The 26,393-nt window shown below is 44.3% G+C and overlaps 6 protein-coding genes across 6 annotated transcripts in view; 2 read left to right on the top strand and 4 right to left on the bottom strand.

Annotated features, from left to right (window-relative positions):
- The window catches only part of LOC128301356 (PDZ and LIM domain protein 3), a 31,079-nt gene extending 29,080 nt beyond the window's left edge, over nucleotides 1-1,999 (bottom strand). The window contains exon 1 of the mRNA XM_053037793.1: nucleotides 1,556-1,999. Within this exon, the coding sequence (XP_052893753.1) occupies nucleotides 1,556-1,663 (108 nt within the window). The 5' untranslated portion in view covers nucleotides 1,664-1,999. The remainder of the gene's footprint in view (nucleotides 1-1,555) is intronic.
- The window catches only part of LOC128301358 (peroxisomal targeting signal 2 receptor), an 85,496-nt gene that overhangs the window by 44,265 nt on the left and 14,838 nt on the right, over nucleotides 1-26,393 (top strand). The window contains exon 2 of the mRNA XM_053037798.1: nucleotides 10,864-10,888. Within this exon, the coding sequence (XP_052893758.1) occupies nucleotides 10,864-10,888 (25 nt within the window). The remainder of the gene's footprint in view (nucleotides 1-10,863; nucleotides 10,889-26,393) is intronic.
- Nucleotides 4,213-7,082, bottom strand: LOC128301361 (putative uncharacterized protein DDB_G0294196). Its single transcript, XM_053037802.1, has 4 exons — nucleotides 6,831-7,082; nucleotides 6,683-6,748; nucleotides 6,312-6,443; nucleotides 4,213-4,569 (listed from the first exon to the last, which is right to left on the bottom strand). The coding sequence occupies exons 1-4, from the start codon at nucleotides 7,080-7,082 to the stop codon at nucleotides 4,213-4,215; spliced, it is 807 nt and encodes a 268-aa protein (XP_052893762.1).
- On the bottom strand, nucleotides 13,497-15,034 carry LOC128301359 (uncharacterized). The gene is made up of 3 exons (XM_053037801.1): nucleotides 14,322-15,034; nucleotides 14,126-14,249; nucleotides 13,497-13,574 (listed from the first exon to the last, which is right to left on the bottom strand). Exons 1-3 carry the CDS (start codon nucleotides 15,032-15,034, stop codon nucleotides 13,497-13,499), a joined length of 915 nt encoding a protein of 304 aa, XP_052893761.1.
- Nucleotides 16,829-17,305, top strand: LOC128301362 (uncharacterized). The gene is made up of 2 exons (XM_053037803.1): nucleotides 16,829-16,937; nucleotides 17,022-17,305. Exons 1-2 carry the CDS (start codon nucleotides 16,829-16,831, stop codon nucleotides 17,303-17,305), a joined length of 393 nt encoding a protein of 130 aa, XP_052893763.1.
- Nucleotides 20,956-22,783, bottom strand: LOC128301363 (uncharacterized). The gene is made up of 3 exons (XM_053037804.1): nucleotides 22,563-22,783; nucleotides 22,379-22,444; nucleotides 20,956-22,193 (listed from the first exon to the last, which is right to left on the bottom strand). The coding sequence occupies exons 1-3, from the start codon at nucleotides 22,724-22,726 to the stop codon at nucleotides 22,037-22,039; spliced, it is 387 nt and encodes a 128-aa protein (XP_052893764.1). The 5' UTR covers nucleotides 22,727-22,783; the 3' UTR covers nucleotides 20,956-22,036.

Here is a 26,393-nt window from a genome sequence, read left to right on the forward strand (position 1 = left end):
ATTAATTTATGCAAGGTACGACGAGATCATCGCCAAGAAGGGTTACAACTGTTCCACGATTTTATCCCTTCGTTAAAAGGGATATTTCTGGATTTGTTTTCGTCCATAGGGTAGAAAAGGGACATATTGTGTGCAAGATTTCAGGTAACAATCGGTACTATTTCAATTTTTCTTTTTTAAACCCCTTGGTAGCGAGAGAAAAGGAGAATTTCGAGCCACAAACGCTTAAAACGCTTGGGTCGCTTGAAATTTGTTGTATGGGTAGAGAGCGTGTATGCGGATTGCATATGCGCAAGGCGTTTAACAAATTTGAACTGGGGGTTGTAAAAACCGTTAAGCATGAAGTGAAAACGATACGCTTGCAATTGAGATAGACAATGTTCTTAGGTTTTTACTTGCCCACTAATATAAAGAGCGTTTGATGCTTTAAAAATCGTTGTAAATATGATTAAACACTAACATACACTAGGAATACTTCAACAAAGCATTTTATATTGATAAACGTGGTCTAAATGAGAAAGAGAAAAGGACATAATAATTCACGAGAAGTAAAGCAATTAACAAACAACATACAAACTCGATTTATTCAAATAACAAACAAGTTACTGCATGATTCGTAATATAGCTGCTAGCCAAAAATGGTTCCCATAATACAATGATCTCACCACAATAACCAAGATGTTTATTTTTACCGACAAACAATGTAGTGTTGCCACCACCATTGCAAACGATCCAACAGTGTTGTTTTAATACGATCGAAGTCGGTTTATCCATTGATTCTATTGCAGCAATACGGCAATATGTTCAATTGTTTAGGAGAAGAATAAATGCGCCAGGAAATTTAGCTTACCAATGACGCTCATACCGCACTAATGACGTATTTTGAGGCAGCCATTACGTAAAAAAGAGTTAATTACATAAACCGGCACTTGACGCAGCAGGATACAACATCAGCTGTCAATAGATCGGGTTTTGGGCGATAAGTTGCTCACATTTTGTTGCTGAAAACCGCTTACTGTATCGCGATCGTACACCTTGACGATACGCGCAATGTATCTTCTGGCAATTGTTTGGTCTGATGAGTTGTCCTCATTGTCATGGGTGTAAAAATAGGTAAACGACGAATAATTTTTGTTCTTGAAGCATAATTCAAGGCAAGGACAATGTTTGCGTGTAAGGCTGCGATATGACACACACTCGCGTGTCCGAAATTGTGCAGTACGCGATCGTGATTTATTTTAAGATCCACATCCGATACAACATTAAAAACCGGCCAGCAATATACGCGCAGGCATGCGATAAGTGGCCAAATGACATAAAAATTCGCTTTCGATGGGAACGTCATGCGAAACAAAGCACGCGTGTGGGTTGAGAAGCCAACCAAGCCAATGACGACATTGAACGTTTTTTTTTGCACATCACCGTACGCGGTGCACCTGTTTGTTTAATCTCACTCAAGGCATCGCGACGGTGCGAAAATGGTACTAATTTCGCAAAAAAAAAACTAAAACCAGCGGTGAGTTCCGTCTGGTAAAGCTGGCCAAAAAACACTCACCTGTTCACTGAAATGCACACGCTTCCTGCCGTACGGTAGCTCGAACGTTTTCTGATGAGGCAGTCTCCAAAACGGAGGTCGCTCGAACTGTTGACGATCGCACTCCATCCCTAGGCTTGGCTGATTCGTTACGGTTTGTATCGCCTTTTTGGCTGCCGTCTGCTGATCGCAGGTGATTGAACGCTTTACGGTGTGCTGTATGGATGGAACGTATGACGTGCTGTCTGCGCACCGTTCAACGCTTGTCAATCTTGACCTTCCCAAAGAGCGTCCGTCTGGTTGCCCGTTCCGGAGCACAGGTGACTGCTGCTCTACTGCTACACTCGACGCTAAACGCCGGCTGTACACTTTATCCCTGCCGATGCTACTACTGAACTGCGACTGCGATCTGGTAACGGCCAGCACACCGATTAGCGACGTTTTTTCGCGCCCTTACTGTCCCATTCGTCCACAAGCCACAAAAAGAAAATGCACAAACACCAAAAAACACACACAATCCCCCAAGCGATACGATTGTTCTCGCGAGGTGGCCCAAAATCTACGATCGACACCCACGTTCTATCGGGGAACAACTGAACGCGGTTCCTTCGCGTACGGCATCAATGTCACACTATCGGGAAGGAAACGCGAAATAACGGCGCGATGGGGGGATGCAATTTTCTCAATGGATGGACCGGGTGCTCGAATGCGCAGGTTTGCCCGTGATTGAAGGGACGCAATGAGTCAGAAACAACGCGGGGCCGCAGACCTTGTACTGGCGCGATCACGTCGGAGCTGTCAGATTCTTGCGCAAACGGTTTGTTTGCAAGAGAGACAGAGAGACTCACCCCCAAAAGAAAAACCCCCGAACGAGAGTAAATTAGAGTTAAAATGCCGCAAAACACTGCTCGCTGGTAAACGGATACGGCTCGCATAATGGGGAGGGAGTTTAACCAGGAAAAACTCGGAAAAACACCACAAGCAGTGTAAATAATTTCCATTTATTTTAACATGCTCGCCTGGGGGGAAGCTGACGCGCTGCCAAGGGTGAAGTTTTTTTTTATTTTTCGTCTACTCGCCCCCGGGGCTGCCAAAGATCGTTTGGGGAAGATTTTTAACGACTAGCGCCGTTCGGTGACTCCGTTTCGGGTCGGTTTTCCAACTGTGATTGATGAGCTTGTGATACGGTGCCAAAGCGGATCTCAAGCGTGCACGGGCAACTGTTTATGATAAACTATCGGTCCATCTGTCAGTGAGGATGTTCTACTTGGGGTTGGCGTGAAAAGGGTGGTTTGAAACGAAATCCGGTTGGGTGTGAAATGCGTTAAAATTAAGTCGCCCAGCGTTGGAATTTTCGTTTGATGATTTATCGAACATCAAGAATAGCATATTTAAATGGATCAATATTAAAAATGTCTCACAGCTGGTGAGATGGAAATGGGAAATTTTGAGAGTTATAGAGCTGAAAAGAGCAGCAAATTATGTATTTTTCCCTCGAACCCTCAACTCTTCTAATCAACTGCTCCAGTTGTCACCTTCAGTCCACTTCTGCTTTTGACAAGAGTTTGAAGGAGATCCAGTTGTTCTCGGAAGTTGAGCTTTGGAAGAATATTGGATTACTATGGCAAAGATATTCTTGGACAACGGCGCATTGGTGGTGAAGCCTTCAGATAATGTTATGGCCGATCTACATCAAATTTCGTTCTTCTGAATCAAACTAACGATACCACTGTGAGTTCTTCACCTCTTGAGAGCTGAGGCCAGCATAGCTCAGCTCCATAGACATTCAATAGACATTTCATTGCTCAGATTAGCAGACAGAATATCTATTGTGCTAAGCAGCTTAGAGCTTTTAAAATTCTGTTCTTCAACTTCAACAAAGTCATTCCTTAGTTACTACTATTTCTGATTGATGAAAGTATAGATCTATGATCTCGAACTATTCACCGTCTAGGAATACATTCTTTACATGCATACTAAGCGACAGAGGTCTCCCGAGTCTCAAGAGGCCTCCGAGTACCAAGAATACTCGAAAACCCTGGCCAATCTAACGTCTGGTGGAGTAGGACTGCTTGGGGTCTCGTCTCAGAATAGGGCCTCGAAACAATTTAAAATCATTGGCAACTTCTATTCGGCTTAGGTCCTCCAAGGGCTTGATCTGCAACAAGTACAACCGTGTCGATTTATATTGAATGTTTAGGTAAAATTGACCATTAATCGAGCTAGATTTCTTTCCATTTTATTCACAAGTAACACAGATGTTTAATTTATAGTTCTTTTTATTTAAATATCATGACTTTACGATAAGGGCTAGTGAGAAGGTGTAAGCCCACAGACAATAGGTTCGTCAGCGATAGTTAAGTATACCGGACGATTTCTTAGGAGTTGCGTGGTTCGTACACGCATAGACTTTCTCTATCCCGCTCAGGCAGTGTATCGATTGAGATGATCACTGGCAGAAGTATAAGGCTTACGACTGCAGCCGGCTAGTTTTAATCGAACGAGAACGAGGGTACGGTCGGGAAGTCAGAGAACGAAACACAAGCTAACCGGTCAGCCTGTGATAGACCCGGGCCGTATTCGTATCCCTCTAACACAACGTACGAGAGCATAAATTATGTGATAGTGATGGTATTACACTGCACTAGAGATCCATCCAGCGGAAAGGTTCGGAAGGCTTACTGGTACTGGGAGTACTCCTGCGGTCTCGGTCGCTGCTGGGCTTGCTGTTGGGGCTGCTGCACGCGGTACGCACCGTTCGACTGGGGCTGACTAGCGAAACGTTCGTGCTGGCCGCCGGACTGCGGGGCCGGCGTCGGGATCTTGACCACGATGTCCGTCGGCTGGCGGCTGACCTCGGCCTTAAAGCCTTCCTTCGGGTCGGCAGTGTACGTAACGGTACGGATGAAACCATCGGAGTCAACCACGGAATAGCTGCCCTTGATCACGTTACCGTCACGCTGCTCCTTGCGGTTCTGGTAGTTGGTGAATTCGTCGTCCTTTACGTCGAAACCGAACTGGTAGGAAGGATTGGGCTGCGAGTGAGTGAGAATAAAGCAAATAGGAAGGTTATTCCCTATGATCATGCAAATCTTCGACTAGTACGCGATACAGCATTATGCGTGACATCTGCGGTTGATGTTTTACTTTCCCCTTTTAACCCTCCAAAGAAATTACGATGGAATTCCCGCGACGTTTCAATTAGCGTCCTCTCCATCATCGAAAGCGAAGGGGAATGAGCGTATCCCAATTCCCAGGCCCCCAATACCCTCGGGGAAGGGGACAGCAAGTAATCGTTCGGAGTTCATGTTTCCCGTGAGCCACCGTTATGTCATTCGGACGGAGTTCGGGGTCGCCGTTCGCCGAGCTGTCACATTAACGTTCGACCCGTGTCCCGTGCCACTTTTACCACCAAAGATGCAGTTCGTGCAGTGTACCAGTTTCTTATGCAACGCGGTGCGACCAGTTGCAGACACTAGGTTTATTTGGGGGAGATTACTCGAAAGGATCGCGTCGTACCGATTTGCATGCTGGATGTCTTGTGAGCCAGTGAAAGTTGATTGATTCATTGCCTGTTGGTGGGCAAATGTATAAAACATGCCCGACAATCTTGGTCTACGCGAGCATCTCATCGTTCTCTACACTTTGTAGCAGGGCTCTCTCGGTTTTCCCTCTATTATGCATGTCGCAACGACTTTTCACGCCAAAGCATATGATTAAACCCTCCCGCCCACCGGAGACACAAAATCTCAACCTAAAACTTCGTGCGATTAATACACCGCAGCAACAACGACGTTCGCTTTTCTGCTGCTGTTACTGTTGCAGCACAAGTTGTTCAACCACCAATTCATTCATCAAAATGCGATCACTTTCGCCGCACCGATAATTGGAGCGGCAAAGTAGGCGCGCGCGTGTTATTCAACGCATCAAACCGACCCATTACGCGAACGGCAACGACTCGTCATTGCATTGTGCATCGTCAATGCCGGCTGCACTCCGCCGAAACGTGTTGATGATTCAATGGATGATGAAAGGCATCGCTAAACGATGCGGTCATCGATCTTGCTTGTGTGAAGGGAGGGGTTCTGTCCAAAAATGGGGAAAAATCGCGAGATCGAGTATCAGCATCCGGACGAAAGCGTTTCACCCGGACCCGGACAACAAACGCAACCGAACAGTAGGTCTCGGTCTAGGCCTTATCCGAATACGATCCAAAAAAGGGGTTTCCAGCGAGAAAGAGGGATAAACCTGCTTCATCTGCTTCACGTGATTGAACACGAAAACCGGAAAGTGTCCGCTTTTGGGGGGTATTGTTGCTCTCCACCTGGTGAATGCTGGAATGGGCACGTCCAGGGTGTGTTTACATCAGCGAATCTACATAATTGACCGGAACCAGTCAAACGCCATGCCACCCGGTGACGTTCATTGACTTCGGGTCATCGATTGCAGCGTCTCTCCACCGCTCAGAGCTCAGCTGTGAAGTTCAACGTACACAGCTGGCCGTCGTAGCGTGTGGCGAAGATGGTCAATCCGGAGATAACCTGTTCCGATGCGGTGCAAATGTTGGGGTAGGATCGCGGTACGAAACCGCGCACAATTAGCCCGGGAACCGCACACTGTCGCTCGCTCCGAGTGAAACACGGAAATTGTTTAGTGCTACCCCCCTGCGGGGAGATTTTTCTGTTTCGACGGTAGGCGTTTAATGTACGCTTTAATGTGTCTCCCCCCTCATTACACGGAACGGAGTTGACTTTCGCTTTCCACGGCCAAAACTTACGTCATAGTCCTCCTGGTCTTCTTCCAGCTGCTGCTTCAGACCACCCTGCGGGTACTGGGGCCGGGGCTTGGATACCTTCAGCTGTGGCTGAGGCTGTGGCTGCTGGTACTGCTGCTCCTGCACGTACTGGATCTGCGAAAAATGTGAGCGAAGGGAAAGCAAATGTGTCAAAACCGAATGAACAATCAAGTGTGCGGTCGGCTTCCTGGATCTTTTGGAATGTCTTTTTAATGGTTCATTATAGACGAATGAAAGGCATTGCAATAGGAAATGAAGTTACCGCGATGACAACGTATTAACTAATTTCATTATGACTTTCCGGGCAGTGTCTGTTACTGAGCTACTGAGCACGACCTCTTGGGGATTCCTACCTGCTGAGGCTGATACTGGGGCTGGTACTGTCTAGCCTGCGGTTGTTGATACTGGGTACGCTGGATCTGGATGTGATGGACGAAAAAAAAGACATTACACTCCGGAAGATTGCACAACACCCATCCTTCCTCACGGGCCGTTCCTCACCTGATCGTGCACATTATCCTTCAGACGGAGCTGCTGGCCCTGTGGCAGGTACTGCGGGATGTGTTGCTGTTCCTGGGCACCCTGCTCGTAGATGGGCGTTGCATCGGCACGGCCCTGTGCTGCGTTCTGAGCTCCAGCAGCCTGCGCGATCTGCTGGTAGTACTGGCGCAGATAGGCCGGATCGACGGCCTGTTGCGGGTACGCCGACACAAAGCCAACGCACAGTATAGATGCTACAACGAACGCACGCATGATGATGTGGCACTGATCGCTATTAAAAAGCACACAACAAAGCACACACACTCACGAACTCTCGCACACAATAAATCTCTGTACACCGTTCTAGCAAACAATTCACTTTCACCGGTGCGTTGGTGCCGGCGCTGCACTTGGTTGTACGCTTCCAATAATACAAAAACAGACTCTGTCCGAACCTATCGATGCGACGATCACGATCTACAGTGAGCTACAGTTGAACCGCACGATACGGTTTTATATGTGAAGGTGGCACGCCGCCACAGCCGCGGTGGGGACAGCTTCGGCTGGAATTAAGTTTCGCACCATTTTGTCTGCGGGCGAACCGAACCCGATGATGAACGTTTCGGGTGGCTCCGACGGATGGTGGTGGCATCCGTTTTGGAATAGTGGTGGATGAGGGGAGATGGTGAGCGTGCAACTCTTCGAGAGTCCATTGCACTAGGAGACCCTTCACATGGTCGGTGGTGGCGACTGTTGGAAATCGGATTCAAAGTTGGAGATGTCTACAATCGTCCCAGCAAGTAACTCAGCATCTCATCTTGAGGTCTGGAATTATTTAAAGAGGAATACCTAAACACTAATAATTGTCATGGTCAGGATCTTTACACGAAGTTCTCATTTCTAACGAAATCTCCTAAGGAGTTGAATCTGCACGCATGAATTAAACCTTTCAAACCATTGGGTGGGGCCGTCATTGTAGTAGCCTTTATCAATTAGTCACTCTATTGGCACAACGTCCCAAGTTCTCGAACTGTCCAAACTCCCCTGACCCATATACGAACGGGTCGCGAGGTCGCGCAGAAAAATCAAACCCATCCCAGTGCTGTGCTCGTTCTAGACGATCACTCCTCCGATCATGCGCAGTACGGGCCGGGTCCCGTCACTTTGACGACGGTGTGCTGGAGAGCTGGCCACAATCTATGTAGAAGCTATGACAAACACCATACCAGACGCCGCTGGGCGTCGATTGGCTTACTTTCGAACAGGTCTATCGGTATCTCTATCGCAGCCTCGTTTCGCGAAGGGAACTGCGACTGCAACCATAGTGTTTGCTGGTTCTGCAGCTGAATCCGGCAAATATGGGTGAATACGGGGTGTGACATTTAATAGTACAACAACAAAAAAATGCCCCCCTAATAGGTACGCGCTTTAAGCCTACAGCCACGCACACGTTCGCGAGATTAGAAAGAAAGGTTTGCACAGGAGACGGAGACCCCAATCTAGTTGCGTGCGTACCAAATTTTCCTAGCAGAACTGGTTTTGTTTTTATTACATAAAAATTGAAACTGTCTTAAAACTATTGGCAGCAGTTATGAATGGTGGTCTCCCAGTGTGTTTGCTAGCAGATATGGGTGATATCGTTGTCACGTGGTATTTAAGACTGTTTGAGGTGCTCTTTGAAACTGACGTGAGATCATAAATTTTATGAACCTATTTATACAATAATACACAAAAAAAAATTGTATGTTTTTTTTGGTATATTTATCAAACTATAATGCAACATAATTTATGTTCTTGACATTAAAAAAATCAGAATCAGTCACAGACATGAACTTAATCTAAAGGCTCCAGTTATATCTTTTCCCACTCTCATCTTTATTCTCCTTTTCATGTCTGGTTCTTTTATCTTTCATCCTGTTCTTAAAGGATATATATTATTTTAAGAATTTTCTTTACTTTCGCTTTAAGATTTTGCACCCCATACAGTTATTTCAGATCCTCAGATCAGTTAATGCCAATTAAGAAATAGTAAGCGATAATTGATATGAGTTTTCCAGTCGATTTATTGCTTCTTTTAATCAGTTTGCTTGACACATTTACAGTCTTGCTCCACGCCATCTCGGTACCGCGGGAACGTGTTTTACACTCCCACACCGTTTCCTCGAAGCAGTTACTCGAAGTCGCCAATTGGAGCAAGCGCTACGTAACCATTCCGGCGGGCGGGGAGGGAGCCCTGGCCGATTGGCTGAACTTTCGATTCAAGGACACCCTAACACTTAACGCAGGGACCAGTTCGTTCGCATTTCTTTCCATTCACCGCAGCAGCTGAACAGCGGCCACATTATCGGCGCCGCCGACCGACCGACCGACGGTTGTCATTATTTTCTTTTCCCACCATGCCAGCCCCCATTCCAGGCGTCTCTTCGGCGGCCCTCTTAGGTCCTTTAGCTTTTCTTGCAGTTCCCGTAGGGGCTGGTTTTTTTTCAAGATCTTACGCTTGCGTTTACATAAGTGCCCGGCATCTCAGACGGCCGGGTTCGTGAAGCGCTAAGAAAACAATCTTACCATCAGCTCTGTGGCGATCTTACCGACGTCAGTGCGGGTCGCCAGCACCGTCTTAGCTCCGGGAAGGCTTTTTTGGCGAATTCGCCCTGTGCAGCTGCCCGGCTGCCGAGCATTTGCAACAATTCGTGCAAATGTCAGTGCTGCCGGCAGGAGGTACCCGCTTAGGGGGCGGATTGATCGCGAAGATCGCACCCTCGTTTCGGGTTAAGATCACCAGCAATCGTCCGATTGCACCACCGCCGGGCGACGCTGATGGATGGATTTCTCTCTGGTGTGTTTGTACTTGCGGTGCGACTGCCGATGATGGCGAGCTCTCTGAGATCGAGCCCGTGAAACACTTCTCAAGACATTATCATCTAGATACACCACCCGTCGTTTGATGGTTTTGTTGCTGTTTCTTTCCCAAAGTCACCCATTCTCCATCGTTCCTAACCGTTTGCGTACCGCGCTTGGGTCGATCTTGTTTTGGGCAAGCGCTAATTATGTTGTTACACCGATCGATCGATCGATCGACCCGGATTTTTCGCTCTCAAGCGGTTTGGGCCGTTTCGCTGTCGCGGGTAAGACACCTTCACCGGTGACCCACATGCGCGGGTGCAAACCCCGTGCAAAACCTCTCCCATGGCTTGCCATCGCACGGGGATGATCTTGCGTTTTGATATTGGTTCATCTCGAGTGGTGTATTGGTTGATTGAAAGAGCCACGAAACGATGGTTATTGTTTTTACTGCTCCGCATACCGAGGTGCGGTGATTCTTGAAGCTGTTTGAAGTAGTTTGTGCTCTCATTGTAAGTAGTGCGAAGTTTGCTTAATTAGTGCTGTTGCCAGTTTGTTTTTGGGCAAGGTGCGCACGAAGCGCAGCAATGGTATTGATTCACAGCAAGAAATTAATTAACAAGGTGTTTAGCGATTGCTACTAGTTGGATGTTTGCAGCAAAATTTTGTTTACATTTTATATGTTGCATAAAGTTATCCACATATGTTCGTGCAGCAGATCCTGGTCACGGCACCGGCTTTGTTTTCGAACAATTGATTTGCTGTGCCGGCTATTTGGTTTCGTTCTTGGTAGAAAGTTCTCTACAATTTATCAAAGCTATGCATATCATCATTTTTATACAATAATGTCGAACGTTTCATTAGAAGAATTTAGCATTTGAATGCACTAAAGTGATAAACATTAAGTTACATTTTCATGGTTGGCAGGACAGAGAAGTTCATTAATGAAAATTAGCTGATTTACGAGTGTAAGTTTAGCAATTTGTTACTAATTAAGATGAAAAGCTTGAATAGAAGGATAAAAATCATAATAAATGAGAAAAATGAAGCACACAAAAATCTTCAAATTTGGCTCGTTTCCCTTGGTTAATAAAGTTTCCATCACCTTAATTGCTCAAAGCATCACATGTGACATATGAGATGCCATTTTCTGCTCAGTTTTTTCCCCAAATCTAAGTCAAAATTTTAATAATTTCATTTCTATCTTTTCTAGGTCATTTTCATCACACTATCTGCAGGTACGTAAACACTCGTAATCAATTCAATTGCCGAATCGTTGCTCTGAAAGAGACCGCTCCAGATACAGAGTTCGCATCATATTTCATCTTTCGTACCGACCCCACGTGACGTGAAAAGGTGCAACTGCGTTTTGTTTTCTGCCTTTAACAAATCATCGCGCAATCGTAATTAGAAGCGGGCACAGTGCACCGAACGCACATCGTGTTCATATTCGACCGCAACGAGCTAATTACTCTCGATCTCGATTGCTCGCGTTAGTGCCGATCCCATACAGCTTTGCCGGGCAAACGGTACCACGATTACGGTGCCATTGGCCAATGAAAACCACCCCAAAGTGCATGCCCAGTTTCCCACACACATGCGTCTGACACACGCGGCTGGTGATGTGAGAGTAGTTTTTCCATCGCTCGAGCAGTGGCACCGCATGGATGGCAGATCGTATTGTCTTATCTTGGGTGGTGACCGGGTGGGAGTAATCTAGAACAGCCTTTCGTAAAGCGTTTCCAAACGATCGGAGGGAAAACCCGAAACGATTGATGAACCAACCGTGCGGATGGCGTTTGTCCAGTGTCAGCTTTCCCGCAGTGGTCACGATCGATGTCATCGCGCGAGCGTTTGTTGAACAGCGCGATTACTACTGTTCTGCGGCTGCTCGTGGTTACGAGCATCAGTCGAACATATGATCCAGTGAGCGTCATCCAGTAGCTAGCGTGATTTCGCAGTCGGAATCGCTTGACTGACTCGGTTCTGATGGCTGGCGTTACTACTGAGTCTGCTGAGCCGGGTTTACACACAGTCTACGCACCAGTTTTCGGTGTTGGCTTTCGAACCGGTTCTTGGCGCGGTCTCACGTGTTACACCGAATCATTTTTCGTGCTCGATCGGTTTCGGTCGGACCCTATGGTCGGTGTTCTATGCGCATGTGTCTGCTGGCGGGGCTGCAACGAGGGCCTCGCGTAAAGGGATGGGAATTTCTTTTCCCTCATGGTTTTGCTACGTTTAGCTCCAGTTGTTGTCGGTTTGCCGTCTCGTACAGGACGATGACATAATAATAAAGTACGTAGCAAAGCAAAAGAGAAAAAAAAACACATCATCTACCCTAGTTTCTTCTCCCTGTGCCGTTCCACCCTGCGAAGGGTGAAATAATAACGAGACGGTGTACGAAAGAAACCAAAAAAATGGAAAACAAAATATAACCAAAACAGCAAACCGTTCAATTTCGCGTGCCAACATATGATCGCGCGCGAGGGGGTTTTATTTTTTTTTGGGCTCCCCTTTTGGAAATTGCGTTACCACTGCGGGTTTCGTGCGAACGATCGCGGATGGGTGATCGGTTGGATACAGTGTCTTCGGTTTGTGTGTGTGTGTTTGTGGGTGAAATGTAATATTATATCCAATTTCAGCGCTGTTCGGTTCGGTTTTGTTTGCCACCGTTACACGACTAATGATGCTGATCCTGCCATGTAACGCCGCTGACCGTAGAAGAAAAACAAAAGTTCATTCATGAGCTTACGTAAAAATAGTAGCTTTGTAACAGCTTTGCATGATTGTTTTAAACTGTAGCATAAGGGAGAATAAGGGTGGAGATTAAGAAAAACGAAATATACAAAATAATTACCAAACATTGCTCAAGAATGTAAAATCTTTAATTTATCTGGTTTCCTACTTTTTGTTCATAACGATTACAATCAGGTAGGGATATCAAATCAAATCTTTCTTACTACGATTATACGGTTCTGTTGAAACCCTGTAAAAATAGTACAAATCCCTGTAGAAGACTCACGAAATCTTTAAGGAAAAGGAATCTTGGAAAGCTATAAAGAACTGTTTAATTCTCGACGACAACCTAGCAAGATACTTGGAAATTCTCAATGCAAAATCCTTGGCACGAGCCTAAAGAATCTGTTAAAAAGATTCCTGGTAGAATCTGAGGTAATATCTGTCAAACTCCAAAGTAAAAAGCAAGAATTCATACAAAAATTCATCTTCAAAACTTCAGAAAACCCCAAAAATACCTCAAACTCCATTGATGGAATTATCTAATCATATTCATGGAAAGATGAAATTCTGAGAATAATTGTACAAAACAGGATATTGATTATCCTTGGAGAGTCGCGAAACTTCCCAAACTAATTCTAGAGTATCTACAAAAGTCATGGAAGATCTCAAGGTTCGCGCATCATGACTCATAGCGAAGTTAAGCATAGTTTATTCCATCGCTATAGTTTCCGTTGGTCCACACTGATCTCAAACCGTCACCTTAATCATGCTCTTTTCAATATTTATTTACGCAAATAAATCATCCACACTCGGCGTTCCACCAGGCACGGTGCATAAGAACGCTAAACCATCTATTCTTCCCAGCCTGGACGTCGACGTCGTTGGCTAAAAGGGCATTTGCCGAATCGGCCCCATAAACCGGTACAGATGAAATGGATTCGCGTGCTCAAGACATGCTCTTGACATTTATGTTACGTTTGGTGAGGTTGTTGGATTTTATTGCATCTTGTTCCACTTCCACTCCGCGTACGCTTCGGCCCAACCCACCCACGGTGGCCTTAATCTGTAATCTCTTCGCCTTGCTGTTGGCGTTTGGCTGCGCTGGGCCTATCGGGCATTCGGATGGATGTGATTCAGATCCCAGTAATGTTCCCCGAAGCCACCATTCTTGTCCGCCCATTTGACCTGTGTGTGTTTCGGAAGAAGGAGAAGAACCAAAGGAAGCGTCATTCTAAGCAGTTTTGTTGGCGATGGTGTGTTTAAAATAATACTTTTTTCTGAAACACCCCTAAATCGTGCGAGCCGCGTTCGAGCTGTTCTAGATAGTGCTGATCGTTGCCTCGCCGTGCACCGGCTGTGAAGGAGCCATCACCGAATATCTCAGCGTATCTACAATGTGAGGAAGCATAGACATGCAGAGTGTTAGTGGGTTGTTAGTGGGAAAATTCAAGATTACGTTCGTTTGTCTAATGTCAGATCTCCAAGAAGATATTCATTCTTGGATGTCAATAAATTATTTTCTTCAACTATTTAATTAGAATTAGAATTGTTATATAGTTAGACGAAAATGGATGCAAGAGATAATTGAAAACTAATAATAATATTAATGAAACAAATAGAAATAGGACCAAAATGTTTCTAAAATACCCAATAAAGATGAGAAAACTACACAAAACTAGCAGAAAAGACTACTGATATTGATCCGACTACTACCATTAAATAGCTGAACAAATTACTTTTCCTTGATGTCTATGCTTTTGATGATCTTGCCGCTCGTAACGCTCTTCCCAGCCATTATTCGATTCGAACAAGTGGCCAAACTCTAGCTCCAGCGGTGATTTTTGGAATTGAAACGTATCCCTTTGGTAGTGAAGTAAGTGTTCAATTAAACCGTTAAACAAACGATCATACCTGCAGTGTGGCTTAACTTACTGAAAATATTGATTGTCCTGCGAAGTTCCTGGATTATCCGTGTCAGCTCGCCCACTCGGTATGGCGTCGGATCGTTCGTACGCGAATATTTGTGGGTCCGATTCTTCATACCGGGGCCGATGGTCATTGGTTCGCGTTCCGTGTGCCGTTCTCGTGCGCCGTCTGATCGGACGCTTTGCCTTGATCCGATTTTCCCGATCGACATCGAACAGTTCCACATCGTCCCGGACGTACCGCGGAACGCCCATGCCCGATTGGCGTATTTTCATATAGTTTTGCTCGTGATCGGTTTGCGCATCGACCACGCGCATCGGATCGATTGCGTGCTGTTTTGGGTACCGTGCACGGCCATGGTACTTCCGCTTTCGTTTCACTTTCAAACAACAAACGCCAGCATCTGTGGGGTGTGCGTGTGCCTGCTGCTGTTGTTGGTTATGTCGCTGCTGCTCAATAGCATTCGGCCGGTTCGATTCGTACTCCATAAAGTTGGCCGTGTCCACATGCAACCGTCGGCGGTTGTATTCTTCGACCGGATCTTCACCCTTGACGTAGCTCGGATAGTAGTAGACGGTGTTAAGCTCGGCCTGCGTTGTGGGACCGATCAGTTCCACATCGCGCAGATAACTTCCGGCAACGTACTTTCCCATCGGTAGAACGCAGGCGAGAGCATACAAAACGGCACACGATGGTAGGACGTGATGTGTGAACGACATTTTAAGCTTTTACAAACTGCACACCTGTCACAGCACTAGCTAGTACAGGAACACTTGTTCCCGAAAGTGAGCAACAATCCATACTGGTTGGCAGAGTGAATATGCAAATGATTTTTATATGACAAACGCAGCTCAGACGTGACCGGTAAATTAGATTTGAAGCACTCGGTTTGGGAAGTGGAGCAGAAAAGTGTAACAAATCTGGGCAACGGTGGCGTTACGGGGAATCACTTTGCATGCGGTTAATGTGACGAATAAATTCGCTCACTTAACTAATCAAGTGGAATAGATAGTGCTTGCATAAGATGTCAGGAAGAACGATGAATTGTTAAGATAATTATATAAGAATAAGGTAAGATTGTGTTTAAATATGTTTAATAACCTATAAACTATCTCTACATTATAGTTATAATAGTAATTTTGATTTATTGTTATATTAATAAGTTTCACTAAATAATCCCAAGGCTTATAAAAAAATGTTTCATTAGACCAAAACACAAAATAATTAATGGATTAATAATTCTCATTTATTCATAAAATGAATGAAAAAGTCTGAATTAGTGATGTGCATCTCGACCAGCACCTACCGTTCTAGGAGCCATCTATATTAAGTTTAGTATGCTCCATGATTCCGGAATGGGAAAGAAAGGATCGAAATCTGGTCCAAGTAGGTCGGGTGGAATCTCGCTGCACCAACGGGTCGCTGTCGCTCATGCGCTCTTGAATTCATCGGAATCGATGAACCTACTCGAACGGAACATCAACGGAACGATTCAAACCCGATTCGATTCTGATTCATTCGCATCGATCTCTGCAATGACCCACCACTAGTTTGAATCTCTCAGTCACCATGGTTTGCTGGCATATCACCAGGAAACGACCACGTTCGTTACATTACCGGCCCGATGCCATCATTAGTGTAGTCTTAACGAGCGAAAATGGCAACCAAAACGAACAGCAGGCTGCTTTTTTTTCGGCAGGAAAATAAAAGACTGGCACCCCTATTTCACTGGAAAATCCGTTCCATTTCTTTTCCACCGCTTTAAGCAGACATTTGCTCGACCAAAACAGCAGAAAATAAAACCCATCAAAACGATCTCACCACAATCAACGTTTCATTGCCAGCAACACCACCACCAGCTTCCTGTGCATTCGTTTATTTCCTTCTGATTTTCATGTGTTTTCATCCATCTTTTTCCCCGTTATGTTATCCTATTGGTTCTGTTTTTTTGTTTGTGTAGTGGTTTTTGCTTTGCGGTGAACTCGGTTAGGCTTCACTTTCATTGCCTTTTTTTGCTCGGTTCGGTTTTTTTTTTGTTACGATTTAACGTATTTTGGTTGCGCTTCCGGTCCCGAAATAGAGAAGAAAAATCACGCCCGAATGGCGAGACGATCGGTCGGTATGATGAGGTAACAACGAGCGCTCTATCGACGCTTTTGTAATAAACCACTCGTAGATGAAAGCAAAATCAATCATGATCGATGGTGAGCGAACGGGAAGGAGCATATCAAGATCAAGGGAAATGGGAAACGCTTTTTGTTGCGAAATTCGGTTCCAAAGCGGAAGAGAAGCAACAGAAAAATGGGTACAATAATAGCAGAAACAAGATACGGAACCGGAACGATAGAAAGAAGTAAACAATAGCGAGGAAATGACACGTGCCAAACAGCAGGTAAAGCTCCGGCTTCAGCATCTATAAATATATCGACCCACCCGTCAAGTGTTTTCTGATTGTGATTGATTGTCAACCGAGGTGGACTTAACTCGTGGACTTGGGGCCAGCCAAAATCACAATGACACGATCATACCGCTGGTTCGCATTGGTTTCGACGCTTCTTTTGCTGCTGCAGCACACGCTTGGGGAACTGCACCGCACCTCGGCAGCGAAACCGATCGGTAAAGGTAAATATTAATCACATTACTTCCGCCTGTTGCACAAAATCGGCCACTTTAATAAATCTCTTACCACCCGCCATCGTCCCGCAGCACGGGGTGGATCGGCAACGCACGCGGGCGATCGTACGGAGCGCATACGGGCCCAATTGGCCGGCGGTTTCATCGACGATGCAATGGTGCATAAAAACGGTGCATCGCAACGGCCCGCTTACCACAACGACGGTCATCAGCGGCCGAATGTTGCCGGAAGTGGACGGAAGATGACGGCCGTTCACGGTACGAGCGGACCGATTCACACTTATATAAAGACGGACAAAAATGCCAACTTTAAGTGGGGTGTACGGCATTTTGTGGGGGCAAAGTACGCTCGCTGAGCAGTTGCGGGAAATCGGCTCGGCAGGGTAATGGGCGGTACGGTGTTGAGCGGACTAATGGGCGGCTAATGGGTAATTTAATAGGTGTAGCTTAAAAAAACACATAAACTAAGTAATATCGGTCTTATTATATTGCGATGAGTAGGTATTAACAGAAATGATTTAGATTCGCTATTTAATTTACATGCTGAAGAAATTTTAAATAAACCGTCGATTAGTAATTATTCGCTCATCTTGTACTACCTTTTAAACCGCTTTTTTAACTTTATTATACAATTAATAATACAGAGAGATAATACAATTAAGCTGTAATTTTTTATATTTTTTTAATACATAACTTGTAATAGGTGTGGTGTAATTGCTGGTGGAACAGATGGCAAAAATTCGTATCGTTCTTTTTTTTGGTATTGGTTTTGTACAATGTTTTTTATTAATTGATTGTGTTTTGGAAATACTCACCAATTTCTATTAGATTTTTCGGACATGTTTAAGTTCAAATAAAGTTACCAGTTATAAAAAAAAACTCAAAAAGGTAAACAGCACATTTATTAAATGTCCAAAAAAGACTTCAACATTTGTTATTGATTTGCTTTAAAAATAGCTGATGTTTAAACATTGCATACCTTACGGCGATTTTTTGAGCAAAATTTGCTGTACAAGGGCTACCTCTTCCGTGGATGCTCTCCTGGTATCGGAAATCTGAAAACAATTGTGTGCGCGGCAACGGTATAGTGGTTTTTCGCAGTTGACAAGCTGATTTTGTCACTTGACAAATTTGTCAGCATTTTGTCAACGCTGGTGGCCATGCATCCATTTATTTTTTATATCGCAATTCTTCGTCGCAATATTCGTTAATTTCAGCTGCATTTTTAGACTTCTGACTGACGGCTACCAAATAACGGACCCAGTACAGCTGTGCATTAAGAATCCTGTTCCACTTCGACGGGTGATTGCCGGACCAGCATACCCAATGTCCCGCATGCAGTATGCAAATGAGCGCAAACAAATAACTCGTTCCGTGAAACCGGCCGGAATCACAACGTTTCCCACGATACGCAAATGCTCGATCATCTCAAAAAAGGGATATCTAATGATACCGTTGGTCACATTCGGAAGCACCAAAGGGCGCTTGATTTACACCAAAGCAAAGAGCAAACATAAAAAAAAAGAAAACCACTTCCCATCTTACGGAATCCAAGATGTCCCGAGTGGTCGAAAAGTAGCCAGTCCAGTTTTCCACCCCAGCCAATTTTTTTGATCGACTTTTCCGCGGCACCCATGAGACCGGTTTGGACATGGTACACCCTTCCACCGGGACAGTTCGACCACTCCGCACCGGAGTGCCGGACGACACCGGGAAGGGGTTGCATGCTGCCGAACGGAAAGGAAGTTTGATGGCCCGAAACTGGAAAGGTCATCAACGAATTTCTGGCACGATGGGCCCAAAAAAAAAGGGTTGTAAAGAAAAAGGCCGAAATTTACGAACCCCGTCTGGGTTTGCGTTTGTGAGGTCCTGAATAGTGCAAGGGATTAGATCGTCACGCGGAAACTAGGGAGACATCGGCCATTTAGGTCGGGATCTTGGGCGCGGAAAACCTTGGGAGGATAAACATTTGTTTTGATTTGATTATTACAAGCGATGTATAGTCTTAGTTTTATTTTTAATCATCTTCTTCTTAAAAGTAAGATAAGAAATATTTAGAACTGATAGTAGTGAATTAATGATACAACTAAATAATAAATAGAACAATGATAATAAAAAGTCATTATACTAAGGTAAAAAAGATCTCTGGAACAAAATTCAACAACTTCGCAGAACATGTAGCGAAATCAATTGCAAAACATAAAAAGGCCAATGTTTAATAAAACATAATTATTTTCACGTTTTATTTTCAACTATTTTTCATATTGTTTGACCTACTTTTCAAAACCAAGTGACTAGTGAGAGTTCTTACGTTATATTTTATCTTTAATTCAAAATCTTTAGTCACATTGCTATACAGCCTCCGTCAACTAATGTGACACCCGCCCAGGACGATGTCCAAACCGGTTTATTTCCCACCGGAGAAATCAGTGGAAAGTTTTCTCACATCGACCAAAGGGTCACTGTTGTTACGCCGTGCTTGCATGGACCAGAAGATGATATATTAAGATAAAACCCTCATGAATTCGCCAATCACTCCAAAGACCCGACAGCGAACAACACTTTCCAACGCTTCCCAGGATAGCCTTCCATTTGCTTCCCGAGCCCCGAGGCAAATCCCGATACGGGTCATCCCGATCCTGGTAGCGGAATCTACCGGGCACCAGGCCCACCGAATGCGGGCTAGTGTGTGAACGTTTCGCTTCTGGACAGCAATCCGACACATTACCGCTGGTCGGTATGAATCGAAAACCGGTTTGACCGGTCCTAGCACTGGCCCTTCACACGGCCGATGCCGATGCCGAAAGAGGACCCTTGCGCATCACTGCGGATGACCAGAAGGCAGAAAGGATAACCGACAGACAGCGGCATCGGACAAATCGGTTGTGCAACCCCTTTCGCAACAGGTTTAATGTTCGGAAGGGTTTGCTGTTAGGGGTAGAAGGGTTGCTTGTGATGTCCTTTGCTTTGTCGTGCCAGCAATTGGCTCGAGAGCTTGGGCGAGGATTAACGAGCCAGCGTGCGAGTGTTGGTACGGGTCCGATGTCATTGCGTTCACATGCATTCGCCAGCGGAAGGTTATGAGATGAGAAACGTGACGGAATTCGAGGTCCTTCGGCGATGGTCATATCCATTTGCATGCTCACGGTTACCGTCGGCCAGGAAAGGGTGAGTTTAATGAGCGAACGCGTAGAACGTAATTCGTGCGGAATTTATGGGAGCAAAGATTATTGTTTGTTTTGAGCCGTGATTGTGCAAATCTCTTTCGCTCGTGTGTTTCGTTCAGGTTGTGCGAAGAATGTTATAACGGATAAATTTGGTTTAGAAAAAGAAAAACATTATATGAAATTGATGAAGAGTTCAGTTGATCTATTTTTTAGCCAAGTTGAATAAAACAGCAAAAATTTCTAAGGAATGTAAAATTATAATTATAATAAAACAGAGATTTATCAAAATAAATTGAAAAAAATTAACTTGTAAAAGACACCTGTTTGTAACATATCAGAAAGAAACCTCTGAAGTCCTCTGAAGTGAAAAAAACTAGAGATAACGAAAAATCGGTTAAATAAGTAATAAAAACGAAATAAAAAATAAAAAGCGTAAATTCTTATTCAACAAATAAATAGTTAATCGAAACCATTATATAACGTAAAACAAAGAAAGAAAACATAGCAGGTAGTTAAATAAAATTAAACTTCTATAATATTAGTAAACTAATCAAAGACAAATAAAAAATTAAGCTAAAAACGAATAAAGAACAAACATAAAAGTTATAAAAACCGTCGATTAATTTCAAATACACCACATTGTACAAATAAATAAATAAATTTGTAAATAAACAGCTAGTGTTTTATAACCATGAAAAGGCGTTATAATGTTATAAACAGCATATAAAAACATAAAAAACGAAAAATGTAATAACTCGACATAACTAAAAAATGTTATGCTATCGTCAGGGGCTCTTGCACTAGTAAAACCATCACAGCTGACTGGATTTTCTGTGGGACTCGATGTGTGATCTTACTTTATTGTTATAGCATAGTTTTTTACAATCATTGTTAGTGTATAGTGAACCTACATATTAAAGATACAGTACTGTAAACCATTTTATACATGGTCAGTAAACGATCGCATTACGATACCCTATAAGATGATGCTTGGTTAAGTTTTGCTTAATAATAGTTTAGTAGTTTATTGTATTTACTGCTTGATTTTCTTTATGCTTGATTGTTCATCTTCAATTTAGTTTAAAACCGGAACACCGGTCTCATAATTACATTCACAATCAGTTAAACACACGATAGATAAGCAAAGTTACGGTCGAACATTATTGCACAAAGATCTCACGATCACTAAAGAAGCTAAATACTAAGCGTTGAATACTGTCTGTTTGTTAATCTTTTATGTTGCTCGTGTCACACAGGTGATGCACATCTGCGGGGGCACAGATAAGTGATCACCTGCCTACGATTATTGCCGTTAACGCACACGTTACGCATTCTAGAAGGAACATTTAGCCGCTGCTTCTGTTCTCCCGTAGTCGAGTGGATACTCGACCGCCCGGGGAAGTAAAATGTCGTAACTGAAGGTGTTTTTTTTTTCTTGAATAATACGAGTGAATACAATTCCTGCCTTTGATCATACATTTCGATGGGTAATGCTTTAATAAATGTGCGATTTACTGCGTTAAACACATTCTTATTGCATACGTTGCCTTTCGTTGGCTAAATACACACAACTGCACGGTTAGGCTAATATTGGTTGCGTTCAATGTATGCGACATCTCAAGTTTAGCGTACTTCTACACAATTTGCTGCCAGATTTTGACCCCATTTTGCTACCATTATGCCACAAAAAAACACACATACACTAATGACTTTAGACAGCGAGACGAACGGTGACGTTAAAGGATAAACTGCACAACTAGAGTAGGGTGCTGATCATCATGTGCCGGTATACCACCAGGATATGTTGAAATCCTTTCAAGAAACACTTACACGGAGGATGAAATCGTATGAAATTGCGCTATCGGGTCGGGCGTAGCGATCCATCCAGCACATCCTTACGGTACGGTCAGCGACACGCGACTAAAGGATGACCGACTGAAATAGCGTCCCGAGCCGGCCGTTCGGAATCAACAACCCGCTCGGATCGGGGGAACGGTCCAGGTTCAGCTGACCGATACGCTGCAGCAGCTGTTCGGCCGCTGGTGGACGGCTGTTGCTCTCAAACAACCAGGCCCGGCTGCTTGCGTCCGTGTCGGAGTGAGGTGTGAAAAATAGGGGTTGACCACAAGCATTCGAAATGGGAAGCGAAACCGTGAAGGAAAAAAAATTAAGTACAGTGGACATCACAAATTAACAGGAGTTCTCTGGATCTCTGGCGGCAAAAAAATAAAGGGTTTACTCTTTTTTTGATTGTAAACTTACTCTGAGTTGCCCGGATGAAGGGACACCACTTTGAGTTTAACCGTTTTCCATTGTGGACAGCCCATTCTGTATGTGTGTGAGGAGAGATTAAAAAAAACAGCAGAATCTCATCTATTAATAATAATTCTATAAAATTCCATTGAAAACGCGTTTTGTCCGTTACACTAACGGACTTTACGATTACCTTTCTGCGTGCGTGAAAACCTTAACTGCAACGGCTGATTTTTTGCTTCTTCTCTCCAGTGGACGCAATTGGGTCGCGGTAAAAGAAAAAAACAAACCTGGCAGGAAAATCCCACCCAACTTTAGCGGGAAGCACACGTCCGTTAACGGTTGAAATCTTTGCATAAATAAAACCTGCCAAAAACGTTACGACGTTGCGAAGGGGCCCAACATCTTGGAAAATCCTTTTCACGTCTTACAAACAAATGAACACATACATACACAATACACACCCTGCCCAAGCAACCGACCAAACGGTCGGCACATTGTATATTGGCTGTTTGCACACACATCGAGTACATGAACTTTTCGCGCGTTCGTGCGTTAAAAACCTGTGCAGCCGGAGTATTCCTGCCCCCCGCTTGGGTTGGCAGAAGCAAACACCAAAACAAAACAAAAAATAACGCACGAAAAGATGAACCCCTCTCCCGCAGTGGGTAGTGCCCGACACACTGCGTGCGATAGAGAAGGCGCGAAGCTTTCCGGGGACCGTCTTGAAGAAAAGCCGAAAAATTGAGCCGAAAAATTTCCAAAGAAATAAGTGCGCGTAGAGGGCCGACTGCCTCGAGGAGACGCCCGGTGCCGGTTGGTGCGGGGGTGGTTTTCTTATCCTTGTTCGGGCACTGGCAACGGATACGTTCGTTTCCTTTCGTTTAGGGGAGCGCGTTATGTACCCCACACTGGTGGAAAAGTGCGCGAAAGAAAACTAAGGATAGTCCCAACGTACACAAGCGCACACCGTGATTTTGGCCATTAAGGTTTATAAATAATTAAACGATTTTAGAAGAAAATTTGAAACCCTGTTTAATTATTATAAGAAAATTATATTTTTTATAACGTTCACGTTCGTGTAACGGTTTCTTAAAATTTCCCATTTGAAGAAATCGTTAACCTAACATGAAAAGTTTCCTTCATTTTCTTCCGCGCGCTGTACATACACAGGCAGGACCTCCTTGGATGTTTTCTTTTATTTGCTTCTGCACACTCCTCGCTGCCTAAAATAAAATGCCGCGATTGGATGTACCGCACCCAATACGCACGCAAACGCAAAACGTCGCGATACCGAGAGCAGGAAAAATCCGCGTTCACCATTACAACACCATCACGCTGCTCGGTGTTTGTCCCCCTTTCGGAAAACCGTGCGCTCCTTGCGATAAAAAGAAACGCTACTCGCGCGCAGACAGAGAAGACGCGCCATATAAACGCACACAAACGCAAACGGTACGAAAAGCAAAACAAAAAAAAAATCCCTCCCCATCTAAGGAGGCTTCTTTCTCGCGCAAAAGAAATGTGTGTTTGAGCATTTTAAAAACCACACATACACGCGTGCACCGCGCGCTGCCGAAGCAGGGAGGAAAAACTTCGGATATCCGAAGAAAAATCCCCGCGAATTGGCTACGCGCGCAGCCTCCAGGACCTGGCTGTTTTACGCCTGGCGAAGAAAACAGGCGGAGCTAGTGCAGCAGATTTTAGCACAAGCGGCGCCGCTAAGAAAGGATCCTTTCCAAACTTGGGCAGGATGTATCAAGAATGCGGAACACGTGTTCTGGTGTGTTGCGCCCGAAGACGATGGTTCGGTTTTGGGCGAAGATTTCTTCGGGTTGGATGTTTTAGCACAACACGGGGCTTTTTAGTACAAAGCAACTCTCAACCCGAACACGCAGGTAGGCGAATGTCTTCGGTGGTTTTTCCCTGCCCTGTTTTGGAAGTTTCTTGTCCGCTTTTCGTCCCGCTTCACGCACGAACCGTTGTAATGGAAGGGTCCTCCTGTGTTTGCGCCTTTCACGCATCCGTACGAGAAGGGGCTTTTCTTAACCGTTACCGGGACGCTTCGTACGCGGCACCCTATCCCTTCCGAGTCCTCGCGTACGGCGACGGAGACTGTGTACATAAGCCACTACCCTATCCAGCGAAAGTGGGACTTTTAAAATTTAAAAGGATATTCTCGCGACCTCTCGGTTTGGTGGGTCTTCTCATTCGCGCGCTCCTGCTCAGACATACGCACACACTTTCCATCCACGCCTCGAATGCGTGAGCATTTTAAAAGGACCTCGGCTTTGCTCCTGTTTGTGTGTGTGTGTATCTGTAAACTTTCGGTGAAAGTCATAGTTTGATAAAAATTTAAATCACCCCTGGGTTTGCTGGGGTGACTATCCTCGCCCTATTTTCCCGGCCCGTGTCATCGCATAACCGGTAACCGGGGCTGCTGATGGAATGCACGTTCCAGTCTGGTACGAGATTTACTCAAGTCAGCATAACCTCGTTCGGTTGACGGTACACCGAACCGATCGTCTCTGGGTACCACTTTGTGGTCGTCCTCTGCAACACGTGGTTACCACCGAGGTGGCGATTGATGACTTCCGGTTTATCCGCCCACTGGTTACTGGCAACAATCTCGGCTGATTCTGCGATTCCCTTCGGCTTAACGGACACACGGACTGGATTAGACCGAGCTTCGTCCGAGTTTTGTTCGTCCTTCGTCCGAGGCAAACAAGCCCGTGTGTGTGTGTGTGTGTTCGAACGTGGCTGTGTTGGTGGTGTTCCCGATGCGAACGATTTAAAAGTGTGTGAAGTGAAAGTGGTCACTCTCGGTCAGATCAATCACCACTGGACCGGGTCGAGGTCGAGGTCAGCGTCTGAGCGGCTGCACCGTGCGGCCTCTGCTGTACTGTTTGTTTGCGAACCGTTTGCTCAAAGCTCAAACTTTGCAACACAAGTTAAAGGGTTGCCCATTTAAAACCAGGTGCAGTGCCCATTCAGAAGGTAAGAAAAGTTCAATCCTAACCTTTACTCTTAGTGGTGCAATCGATCGTTCTCTAAATTAATCAAATTTTTTGCTGTGTTTGTGGTGCTTTAAATTGGTTTGCAGTGTGGATAATCTGGCAGTTTGTTTGTGAAATGTATTTTTTTTTTTTACATTTACAGTAATTTGTAAGTTTTCCTCAAAATTCATAACTTTTATCTTGTTCATGTTTCTGTGTTCAACTAATTAGAATATTTCCATACTTCTTCCATCTTTTGTACATTGCATTATATTGTTTACATGGTTGATTCTGTTACGTTCCGTGGTTTCGTTTTTTTCTGTTTGTTTCCGTTTTGTACATTTCAACTGAATGTTTTCAAACATTAAATTGCATTGTATTTGTTTATGTTTTTTCTGTACCTATAAATGTTCTACACCTGCGTTTTCATCTCGTTTAAGCCAATATGTTTATTAAAATAGATAGATTTAACTATACATATAACCATTTAATTATACTATTTTCATGATGGATTGCGGTTTGCTCAGCAGTTTTGAACTTTTCTCTTCCTTTTTTGTCTTATTGTACATTTGTGTAGAGTATTTCCATTCTTTTGCCTGCTTTTTAGCATTTAATTACATTGTTTAGCCATGCTTTGTTCTTGCCGTGCTTTGCAGAATCAAATTTAATTTTCTTTTTTCTCCTTTTCTTCACTTTAAAAGTCGGTTTTCTGGGTTGAACTTCTCTCTCCTATTACATTTTTGTTTCAAAAATTATTTGTTATTACTTTTTTGTTTCATAAATTTAAATATTTTGTCTTTTTCAGAACAGTTTTACTAAAGTTTTTTTTTTATTTTCAAATTCCTATGTTAGAGTTAAGCTCAATTTCATTTGTAGCTTTACCTTGACATATATTATCAAATATTGTGTTCAAAATTTCAATACTTGATACGTTGGCTTACCTTTAAAATGTGTAACTATTCACATCAGTACGATTTTTCACATCCATCATAATCACAAGACTCGTTTGCATCTTCTATACAACGAAGTGA

This window comes from Anopheles moucheti, chromosome 3 (genome assembly GCF_943734755.1).
Source record: "Anopheles moucheti chromosome 3, idAnoMoucSN_F20_07, whole genome shotgun sequence".
Taxonomy (NCBI): domain Eukaryota; kingdom Metazoa; phylum Arthropoda; class Insecta; order Diptera; family Culicidae; genus Anopheles; species Anopheles moucheti.

Coding starts and splice junctions, on each gene's coding strand:
- LOC128301359 (XM_053037801.1), bottom strand. CDS start 15,034: ATGTCGTTCACACATCACGTCCTACCATCGTGTGCCGTTTTGTATGCT. Junction 14,250..14,321: donor CAGGACAATCAATATTTTCA/GTAAGTTAAGCC, acceptor TCACTACCAAAG/GGATACGTTTCAATTCCAAA. Junction 13,575..14,125: donor AGCATAGACATCAAGGAAAA/GTAATTTGTTCA, acceptor AAACACACACAG/GTCAAATGGGCGGACAAGAA.
- LOC128301363 (XM_053037804.1), bottom strand. CDS start 22,726: ATGCAAAGATTTCAACCGTTAACGGACGTGTGCTTCCCGCTAAAGTTG. Junction 22,445..22,562: donor GTTTTCACGCACGCAGAAAG/GTAATCGTAAAG, acceptor ACACACATACAG/AATGGGCTGTCCACAATGGA. Junction 22,194..22,378: donor CTTCATCCGGGCAACTCAGA/GTAAGTTTACAA, acceptor GGACGCAAGCAG/CCGGGCCTGGTTGTTTGAGA.
- LOC128301362 (XM_053037803.1), top strand. CDS start 16,829: ATGACACGATCATACCGCTGGTTCGCATTGGTTTCGACGCTTCTTTTG. Junction 16,938..17,021: donor AGCGAAACCGATCGGTAAAG/GTAAATATTAAT, acceptor ATCGTCCCGCAG/CACGGGGTGGATCGGCAACG.
- LOC128301361 (XM_053037802.1), bottom strand. CDS start 7,082: ATGCGTGCGTTCGTTGTAGCATCTATACTGTGCGTTGGCTTTGTGTCG. Junction 6,444..6,682: donor CCCAGTATCAGCCTCAGCAG/GTAGGAATCCCC, acceptor CATTTTTCGCAG/ATCCAGTACGTGCAGGAGCA. Junction 4,570..6,311: donor AAGACCAGGAGGACTATGAC/GTAAGTTTTGGC, acceptor ACTCACTCGCAG/CCCAATCCTTCCTACCAGTT.